A 10,487-nucleotide genomic window follows, 5' to 3' on the forward strand; every position below is an offset into this window, starting at 1 on the left:
GCGATTCACTTTGTTAGTAAGACTTCAACGTTTGAAGACGACCGTAATCTAGTACATATAGTGTCAGGCAGATACAGTAATCTTTGGAACCGCAGTAACTCAAGTCAAGAGAATTGCGAGGGTCTTCAGACTGTTTTTCTCTTGTCCTTCATAAGGCTTCAAAGTTGCTTTCATATTCAGTTATCATGGCAAAACTTGCTTACCCGACCGTCTCGCAACGGGTGACTTTTAACTCTCGCCGCTTCAAGGCCCCCTTAAAAATAGCTCTAGAAGAGCACATTAGCACTAAATTATTCAATCCTACCGAAACCCTTCCACCACAAAGTCGCACGGCAGAACTACCCTACATGAACCCTGAATTTGTGGCGGATACAGAGGACCGTCTCACAAACATTGATGCTCGGATCGAGGCGATGGATCGGGCAGGTATTGCCCTGACTATCATTTCGCTGACGATGCCCGGGATTGAAGGCATTTTCGATTCTGCTATCGCCGTATCGATGGCGAGGAAAGTCAATGACGAAATCCACGATTTATATACAGCTGGATTGCACGCGAAGAGATTTCGTGCTTTCGGAGTTGTACCAATGCAGGATCCCGAGGCTGCAACTATTGAGCTCGAGAGATGCATTAAAGAGCTCGGCTTTGTGGGAGTCTTGGTGAACGGATATTCTAATGTAGGCGGAGAAAGTACCGTTCAATATCTTGATGAACCGGCTTGTGCGCCTTTCTGGGCTAAGCTCGAGGAGCTAGACGTTCCTCTTTACCTTCATCCACGTATTCCGCCGCCTGACCAGATGCGCATCTATAAAGGATATGAGTTCCTCGCAGGTAGCCCTTGGGGCTTTGGTTTGGAAACAGCTACTCATGCTCTTCGACTAATGGCATCCGGGCTCTTCGACCATCATCCCCGCCTAAAAGTTATCCTCGGTCACTGTGGTGAAGGTCTTCCATTCTCACTTTATCGGATTGACCATCGAATCCGCCATTTTCAGAACGGTTTACTTCAGTGTAAATTGCGGATGCAGGATTACTGGGAAAGGAACTTCTGGGTTACGACATCGGGTGTTTTTAGTGATGGGGCGTTCGCGCAGACGCTGAAACATTGCGGTGAAGACCGCGTGTTGTGGAGTGCCGACTACCCATATGAGGATTATGATGAAATTTCCCATTGGTTTGACACCTTGGAGATTAGTGAGCACACTAGGGCAACAGTAGGATGGAAAAATGCGGAGAGGCTGTTCAATCTAAAGGCGAGCGAGGCAATCGCACAGCCCCTTAGGGTGGACATGAAGCGTGGGAGCGTGTAAAGTCCGAAATGAAAGGCAGTCTTTTGCATTTTTATCCCGTGGGTGGTCAGGGGCCGCGACCAATCCCTTAGTGGCTTTTCTTTGAGCAGATGCCCATGGATCAAGTGAACTATGTCGTCTTTTCGTCCTCCCCGTTGCTGTCCGACAGCTGAAGGCTACTAATTTCTGGAGTGTTAACACCATCCATTTTTAGTGATCGTTGACCGGTTTTCTTTGAATGATTGATGATGGATTCACTTGTGACCCAGTCGCTTATGTAGATCGAGAAACTTCATAGTCTCCATAACCTAATCCCGAGTTAATTGACTCGACCATCTAGCCCACCCGCAGACTAGATCTTAATTGATGGGGTGGGTCTGCCGGCTATCGCCCAGATGAACCATCCCTTTTCTGCTATAGTGACAGTATATAGATATCTGCTCGTCACATTCCAGGTGCTCTTAATGGCAAGTATCAAGTCCGGGTTTTGTAAGAAGACTAACGCCGCAGGAAAAGCCTGTGGATGTCTCCCAATCCTGTTGGAGATCAACTCTGTGCGGCTAGGACAGAAACCAAGCTCAGCATCGCTGGTTCAAAGGCGGCACAGTTTAGGTGCTCTAGATTGGTTGTTGCACAAGACTTAGCTAAGAAAAAGCCTAATTATCCCACTTATTATCCTCCGTGAAAAACAGTGAATTTTCCCATCTACTTGCCCTCTTGCCGATGATTGGCCGTTTTTTGATCTCGTCATCCGTTTCTTTCCCACTCCTTACTCGCTTGACAAAGTCCTCGGGTACAAAATCCACGCCGATCGGGTTCAGTGCGAATTCGTCTGTAGCCATGAAGGCATGAGCCTCCTCCGCGGTGTCAAAATTATCAACCTGAAACTCGAATTCGTTCCTATCTGGGTCGAAATAGTACAGTGAAGTGGAGATGCCGTGATTGACGGGCCAGTGGGGCAAAATTCCATAACTCTTCTTCTGTTCGTAGCTCGTGGCTAGCACTGCGAGCGTATTGAGAGCAAACGATATGTGATAGATGCCGCATGCCGCCCGCTTATCTGGAGGTTTCTGGTGACCTCGATCCGCAATAATCACGATTCGATGATGTTCGTCGTCAAATCTGATGAAGGCAGCATGGTCCGTTTTGAGGACCACCTCCCCAGCGAAGAACTTGATGTGCCAGTCAACCATCTTCTCGAAATTCTCAGGTGTTGTTCGCAGGCCAAAATGTGCTATCTTATCTGGTGCAATCTGCTTGCCAGTGGTGCCGTTGGTGCCATTAACTGTGGCCGCTACGGAATCCATTGCCACCGTAGCCTCGTCTTGAGGCTTAAGGGGCTTTCTAAGGTAGTTGTGTAAGATTCTTGTTATCAGACCCAACTACTTCCGAGTTCAATTACTCTTATATCAAAGTTGTCAGCTAATCGAAGCTTAGAAAAAGGTAGGAATGCTCTAGAGTGGTGGCGTGGAAGTGTAAGACGGCCTCCCGTCTGGGTGGGATTGCCGCAGCAACTAGATGGATGCACTGCCCCAAGAATTATGTCAACCGCTCGTACCGTCTTGCTTAGCTGTTCCCACCAGATCTTTCGAGACGATAACTATGCCACCTGTACAACGCTTGAGAACTGAGCGATGGTGTTGTCTACTGCGAATTCGGCTGCACAAAAATGGGTGAGTTGGCTGGTCCATTCGTGCAACCATTTCAAAGAGGTAACGGTCGGTTGGGCCGTATTCGCGAGAAAGCCGCAACGTTGGCTAAGGTCGGTAGTAGAGGTAGAGAAGCTTTGGATCGGCGGAGTGGACTTAATGCGGAATTACCATTCTGCTGAGAACGCCGTAAGCACCGTATGATTAGTGTAAGCACGTTTGTCTTTGAAGAAACATATGCAAATATGCCAGGCAGGAGGTGTGCCGCAGGCCCATGATGTTGGGGCCACGCCAGTAGGAACACGTAGTGTGTACCAATAGATAAATGTTTGCTACGATCATAACTTCAACCGGTAAGAAACACCTATGACCGCTGGAAAATCAAGAATGTCTCATCATACAATCGAGCATCCTTTATTAGGTACTATTCTTGGTGTCCAAAAATCAGAGGAGGTGGTCCAATTTCTAGGTATCCAATATGCCACTCTGAAAGACAGGTTCTCTCGTGGAGTTCTACTGAAGTCCTTGACGGGCATCCGTGGTAGTCACTCTGCAACGTTTTTTGACGCAACAAAAAGTGGGTAGGTGAGAAAGTGTTGCAGGATACAAAAACAGTCACTGATCTCTACTCCCAGACCTATCCCGCTGAATCCTCCAAATGCGTGTGCACTGGAGCAATCCGTTTTCGTTCAGAAGACCATTCCGTTCACACAGTGCGAACAATCGGACACCGAAGGTTTGACGCTCAACATCAGTGTACCAACAGCCGTTCGTAACTCCACTGGCCTACCTGTCTTCACCTTCGTGCATGGTGGTGGTTGGGTGACGGGCAGCATAGTCTATCCCCAATATGACTTGGCCGCGATTACAAGACTGAGCGTTGAAGCGGGTATGCCCATGTTATCGGTGGGAATCAAGTGCGTCCTTTGTCTATCTTGGCTCCGTTATTGCAGTCAAAACACTTCCACTAAATTTTATCCTTGAAAAGTTATCGTACTGGTGCAGTAGGTTTCCTGCACTCAACAGCAATGGCACAGCATGGGTACCTACCGAATAATGGTCTCTATGACTAGAGACTAGCATTCCGCTGGATCAAGCAGCATATCGCTGGCTTCGGTGGCGATCTAAACCGCGTGACATTCGTTGGGGAGAGCGCTGGAGCTAGTATAAACTCTTTCAGTAGTATTTAATCTTTGAGGCTAACACTAAAAGTGGCTGGGTGGCACTATTTGCAATCATTCGAGTCGCTCTTCTCTCAGATAATATCTATAAGTAGATTATTATTTATACAACCGAGACCTATAGCGATATATTACGAACTAGGTTATGGATGAGGTCGCTAGGATAGGCGCCCCACGTTCCAAGGGACAGTCTAAGGAAAGTTAGCCGATGGAGAACGAGGCTATATTACGTGACTAGGGAATATATTAATACATTACTATATTACTTCTAACGTACTAATATACTAAGGTAGCACTTTAAGCATTATATATATACGCTTCTTTACCTAGATAGTATAGTTCGTAGTTAACTTCGTTAGTAATCCTATACCTACGTTTTAGGATATAGTCCGACGATTATATATTTTCTTTATTATCTTAGTTAATACTCTAATACCTACCCCTTTAAGGAACCCTACCTTAGTTAGAACTACTTATAGCTCGGATTATAATACCTCGTTCTCTATCAGCTAACCTCTCTTTCCTAGAGTATAAGTAGCTTATCCTTAGCAACCCTTTTAGTAACCTAGTTCGTAATATACGGCTAGATCGAATAAGAAAATCTAGAGGGCCGTGCGAGACTCACGGACCCTTATTAGGTAGTAGTGCGAGTAATGTCTAGACGTAGGTTTCGCCTATACTATGCGATAATTACACTATTGGGAACCTAAAACGATCTTCCATATATTGATCCAATGTATACGAGGCCAAGCGGCTAAGGTGGAAGTGGTGTGACAAAAACTTTATAATTAGTGAGTGACGTTAATGGCCTATTTAAAGAATAGATAAGTCCTGTAGTGATAGCTAAGTCTAAATTAACTATTCACGCAAAGAATATCATCACCATCATTATGTATTACAGCAGCGGTAACTATGAAGCTTTCGCTCGACCACGGAAGCCGGAAAACGCCGAGAAGAAGAAAGCATGGTTCGTAGGATCCGGTCTCGCCTCCCTTGCAGGAGCGGCCTTTCTCGTGCGAGATGCCCAAATGCCAGGAGAGAATATCACCATCCTTGAGGAACTTGGTCTCCCTGGAGGAGCCCTGGACGGCATCAAAGAGCCAGAGAAGGGTTTCGTCATCCGCGGCGGAAGAGAAATGGAGGACCACTTCGAATGCCTATGGGATCTCTTCCGATCTGTGCCATCGCAAGAGATTGAGGGAGCCTCAGTGCTCGACGAATTCTATTGGCTCAACAAAGACGACCCTAATAAATCCCTACAGCGAGTAACCGTCAACCGAGGACAAGATGCTCATACCGACGGTCTCTTTGGCTTAAGCGGCAGTGCTCAGAGAGACATCATCCATGTCTTCCTGGCGACCAGAGAGGAAATGGAGGGCAAACGCATCAACGAAGTCTTCGGCTGTGACTTCTTGCAGAGTAACTTTTGGCTCTACTGGCGAACAATGTTTGCATTCCAGGAATGGCATTCGGCATTAGAAATGAAGCTCTACCTGCATCGTTTCATTCACCACATTCACGGCCTGCCGGATTTCTCTACTCTAAAGTTCACTAAGTACAACCAGTACGAGTCACTGGTCCTCCCGCTTCACAAATGGTTGCTCGACCATGGTGTCAAATTTCAGTACAATACCGAGGTAGTAGATGTCGACTTCTCTCTGACTGACGGTAAGAAGCAGGCCACGCGCATTCACTTGGTTAAGGACGGGCAGAAGGAAGAAGTGGACCTTGGCCCAAATGATCTGACTTTCATGACGATCGGATCCTTGACCGAGAACTCCAGCCTTGGTGACCACCATACACCAGCCAAGCTCAATGAAGGACCAGCCCCGGCATGGGATCTGTGGAGACGCATCGCGGCGAAGGATCCATCTTTTGGTAAGCCCGACGTCTTCGGCGCTCACATCTCTGAGTCGAAATGGCAGTCAGCCACGGTGACGACCTTGGATAAGCGCATACCCGAGTACATCCAAAAGATCTGCAAACGAGACCCCTTCAGCGGCAAGGTCGTGACCGGTGGCATTGTCAGCGTCAAGGACTCCAGTTGGCTTCTCAGTTGGACGGTCAACCGACAGCCACACTTCAAGAAGCAGCCACGCAATCAGATCGTCGTGTGGGTGTACTCACTGCTCGTCGACGCGCCCGGCGATTTCACCATGAAGCCCATACAAGACTGCACGGGCGAAGAAATCACCCAGGAATGGCTGTACCATCTTGGCGTGCCGATCGAAGACATTCCCGAGCTCGCAGCCACCGGTGCCAAGTGCGTGCCGTGTATGATGCCCTATGTGACCTCTTTTTTCATGGCTCGTCACACAGGCGATCGACCGGCCGTGGTCCCTGAAGGTGCGACCAACTTTGCCTTCATTGGCCAGTTCGCCGAATCGACGCGCGACACCATTTTCACAACCGAATATTCCGTCCGTACAGCGATGGAAGCTGTGTATCAGCTGCTTAACGTCGAGCGTGGAGTTCCCGAGGTGTTTAACTCGACTTACGATGTTCGTAAATTGCTGGCGGCGACCAGTCATCTTCGCGATGGGAAGGCGTTGGATGCACCTCTACCGGAGTTCTTGCGCACTTGGATTGTACGGAAGCTTGACAATGAAGTTGGAGAGCTTCTTCATGCGAATCACTTGATATAGACACTGGGGATTGTTAAGATAAATCCCAGTCATAATACTCAATAGTATTTCATGAAATCCCCCGGATAAGGCACAAGGCAGGTTCTCGAATCTCGAATCTTGACCTTCGCCTGGCTCCAGCCATCTGCTGCAACTCTTCACGCGTTGTTTGAACATGCAAGTAGTTGTAGAAGAGATAGATAACTGTGCTTCGCGTCGTTGAGACAGTGACCCAACCCAGTAATCCTATAGTGTTTCGGTATCCTCTTAGACAGGCCGTACTACGTATCCTCCGCCGCTCTCAGCGTGACCTAGTTCGTAATATTAATATTCTTGTCTTCTTCGCCGGATCCACCGACTGTAGTATCTTGCGACATTCGTACAAATGTTGCTAATGCCACGTTGGGTCTATCAGTCTTTTTCAATGGTACTACCATTTGGGTTTCCAAATCATCCCAGTCTTGTCCCGGATTTGCAGTTTTCCAATTGAAAGCCTCGAGGACATAGAAGAATCCTGCAGAGACAAGAGAACCCAGTAATGGCCCAACCCAATAAATCCACGAGTAGCCGGGGAAGCTATGGGTAATAACATCTGGACCGAACGCTCGCGCTGGGTTGATTCCTGCCCCAGTATAATAAATACCTAAGACATTTAATTAGCGGTGATGACGGAAAATGATTTTCTAGTAGACTCACTCATAAGATGTCCAATAAACAATGCAAGACCAATTCCTATCGGGGCAAGAAAAGTGGCCTTGTGTTTCACGGCGGCCAACATAATCACCGCGAAGACTAATTGCATCGTGGCGAACATTTCAATAAAGAGGCCACGAGATATTGAACACCCACCTCCCAATCGCACATTCACAGCCATTGGCCCCGGAAGTGTAGCAGACACGGCACCAGCCGCAGCGATCCCACCGATCATCTGAGCTGCGAAGACCACGCAGCCTCGGCTTGGTGGTACTGCACCGACGAGACATAGTGTCAAAGTCACCTATAGGGGTCAGCTCAAAACTATTGTAGATCGATAGATACCCACTGCTGGATTGAACATGCCCCCGCTGACCCTATAAAACAACCATACATTCACTGCAACCGAGGAGCCGAATCCGAGGGCAATAAAGAAGATTTTCAAGATATCCGGTCGTGAGCTAGAACCGTCTGGGGGCGGGGTGTTCGCGACCTGAGCGATCGCAAAGGCGAAAAATAGAAACATAAAGGTGCCTGCAAGTTCTGAAATGAACGCAGTGGTGTGGTTTCTAGGTGTGTCTGGCAGGAAGCCCATCACTGCCCCTGTCCGGAGATAACCAACACGAGGTTTGGTAGGCATGATAGATAATGTTACAACCTTCGAGTAGAAGAAATAGATGAACGAGAGATAGGTTCTAGTCTCATAGGAAGAGAGCTCGTAATCTCATGCCATTTAAGTATCCCGACCATGGCTTGCTCCAAGCCATATATTGCGACACTTAGAGACGAAAAGTTTAATGTTGGTCAGCCCTTCATCAATTCGGTGTAGCTCATCATCTGTGCTGCTATACGAAGGGGGCGATCCAATACTTTTGTCTGTGCACAATTATCAAAATCAAAGTTAACATTAAGAAAGTTTCAATTACATTCGTCCTATAGATAGTGTTCTTTACCGACGAAAAGGTTACGAATGCGCATATCAGCTGAACGTAAAGTTAACTTGGACTTTGGGATGGCCTTCTCTTGATCGGATCCCGTCCGCCAACGGGTCTGTGCGCATTTCTATTGTGATTGAATGGTCCGTGAGAAGCATAGACCCTACACGCTTGGTGTCCGTACGTAGAGAACACGAATCGAGAGCCAGTGCCAGGAGTGAGAGAGGTTGGTGTGGTGTCGCTGATGACACCTTGGCGCCAAGGCCTAAGAACGTCCGGTCCACGACCCACCGAAGGGCTGAACTCAATGCGTGTTACAGACGCCGCCCACTGCATTCATTAACGGCGCCAGGTCTCTGCATCGTTCTACGAGCTCTTCGTCACCCACTCCCGTTACCTAGCTTGCTAAGCTGGAAGCTTAGCAAGATAGGGACCGTTCTGCGAGTTAGTTAGCGCAATATCTAATAATGTAAGCGAGTATTTACATGGTAGTTCAGGTTTTCAGCCATAATGTACTTTCATCGAGTCGCATCCAGCAAGTCATGGAACGGAGTAGCGATTTCAATAGCCATTAAAACCTGCTGCATCCGTGCGCTTCCTCACGCACCTACATGTAACATATACTGTGCCTTTTCCAATATCCGAGCCCGAAGCAGATACGTGTTAAGTGTGCCCAGAACTAGGATTCGATCCCTGAAATGTCTTTCGATAGCTCCTGCTCGGATTCATGGGCGACCTAACCCATCCTAGATTTTCTATGGAGATATTCTTCATCACAAGGTAAGTGCCCTTTCAAAGAGCCTAAATGCCCTACACACAGCCATCACGTAAATGCTACCCACTCTTTTCCAGGGAGTCGACGGTCTACCATAAAACACCGCTAGGGCTACATTTAAAACATTACCTGTAGAGCTAGTTTATTGTCTCTACTCCAGCTATAAAGGAGTATTCTAAGATCTGGAAGTATACGTATATACTCTATCTATTCGGCCTCCCGACTGGAGAAATGTCCTGTAGTAAGCTGTGCCTCTCACTAGAGGGGGTCGTACGTAGGGTCGACTAGGACAGATATAATAGTCTGCTGTAGCTCTAAGTTATATCTATATATTCTATGTAACAGCCGGAACCCGTGCTGGTTTAGTTAGTCACGCTAATTGCTGGCCGAGCAGCATTCCCTCCACGATATTAAGTTGACGCAAGCGCCAGCATGAATTCCTGGCCCCAGCTGATGCTAAATAAGTTATTGAACTCTAAATTATGGTGTAAGGATACTTCTGCCTAGTGTGGCGATTAATGGCTCTCTCGAGAGCATTATAGATACTATGGCGTTCCGAAACCAGTAGGGTGAAAGCCTTTTTGATGGTTTCTGCGGATTATAGTACGTCCTAGGGTTTAATGAAGAGAGCATCCATTGATATCTTTGCGGCTCCTGTATCCTCGGACAGAATTAGGACCCCTTTACGTTTATTTTAACAGGTAAAAAACTCGTAACCAACAGTATTTACTAATCCTCTCTCGATACTGCGAGGTAGACGTCAGCGTTAGTGTATAAGGCGCACAGCTCCTCCACCATTAATAACTAGTATATATAGTAGACCGGCGTGTAGTTACTAGTTAAATTGAGCTATAGGGAAAAGTTAGCTAGCTAAGTTGTTGAACTGTGCTAGTTTCAACTTACAATACTTGCCATTAATCCCCGCCAACTTCCTTCTCAACGGTCTTCTGGAGCTTTTAATACTTAGGTACGTCAAGCCGTGTGGGGACACTAATCTAAAATAAAAGTACTTTTCCAATCCATTTAAGATAATCGCCGAGCAGTCTATCGAATGGAGCCAGTTTCTACGGAGCATCTTTGGTGTAGTCGAGCCTATTAATACCTAGGACAACCTATCGTCCTATAAGAACGCTATCTAGGAGCGCAAGTTATACTTACGATAATTTAGTTTCTAGAGTCTCACTTAGAGCGTCCGGGTCGATGCCGTTTAGAAAATATTCGACGACAACTTTCCGACCTTCATAAGATAAATCCCTAGATAACCGCTTAATACCCCTACTAGAAATATTATAAGTATAGGTATATCTAATTATAGAGTAACTTACTTAAGTACTTTTCTAC

The 10,487-nt window shown here is 47.0% G+C and overlaps 5 protein-coding genes across 5 annotated transcripts; 3 read left to right on the top strand and 2 right to left on the bottom strand.

Moving 5' to 3' along the window:
• Window positions 1–185: 185 nt before the first annotated feature.
• On the top strand, window positions 186–1,310 carry A1O9_10604 (uncharacterized protein; the record flags this gene model as incomplete). The annotated part of the gene is made up of 1 exon (XM_013400292.1): window positions 186–1,310. One exon carries the CDS (start codon window positions 186–188, stop codon window positions 1,308–1,310), a length of 1,125 nt encoding a protein of 374 aa, XP_013255746.1.
• Window positions 1,311–1,945: 635 nt separating this feature from the next.
• On the bottom strand, window positions 1,946–2,596 carry A1O9_10605 (uncharacterized protein; the record flags this gene model as incomplete). Its single annotated transcript, XM_013400293.1, has 1 exon — window positions 1,946–2,596. One exon carries the CDS (start codon window positions 2,594–2,596, stop codon window positions 1,946–1,948), a length of 651 nt encoding a protein of 216 aa, XP_013255747.1.
• Window positions 2,597–3,325: 729 nt separating this feature from the next.
• Window positions 3,326–4,011, top strand: A1O9_10606 (uncharacterized protein; the record flags this gene model as incomplete). The annotated part of the gene is made up of 3 exons (XM_013400294.1): window positions 3,326–3,519; window positions 3,574–3,827; window positions 3,965–4,011. The coding sequence occupies 3 exons, from the start codon at window positions 3,326–3,328 to the stop codon at window positions 4,009–4,011; spliced, it is 495 nt and encodes a 164-aa protein (XP_013255748.1).
• Window positions 4,012–5,009: 998 nt separating this feature from the next.
• Window positions 5,010–6,764, top strand: A1O9_10607 (myosin-crossreactive antigen; the record flags this gene model as incomplete). Its single annotated transcript, XM_013400295.1, has 1 exon — window positions 5,010–6,764. One exon carries the CDS (start codon window positions 5,010–5,012, stop codon window positions 6,762–6,764), a length of 1,755 nt encoding a protein of 584 aa, XP_013255749.1.
• A 290-nt stretch (window positions 6,765–7,054) lies between these two features.
• Window positions 7,055–8,031, bottom strand: A1O9_10608 (uncharacterized protein; the record flags this gene model as incomplete). The annotated part of the gene is made up of 3 exons (XM_013400296.1): window positions 7,055–7,386; window positions 7,440–7,740; window positions 7,786–8,031. 3 exons carry the CDS (start codon window positions 8,029–8,031, stop codon window positions 7,055–7,057), a joined length of 879 nt encoding a protein of 292 aa, XP_013255750.1.
• Window positions 8,032–10,487: the final 2,456 nt, after the last annotated feature.

The sequence above is a fragment of the Exophiala aquamarina genome (assembly GCF_000709125.1).
Source record: "Exophiala aquamarina CBS 119918 chromosome Unknown aczIA-supercont1.14, whole genome shotgun sequence".
NCBI classification, from domain to species: Eukaryota; Fungi; Ascomycota; class Eurotiomycetes; order Chaetothyriales; family Herpotrichiellaceae; genus Exophiala; species Exophiala aquamarina.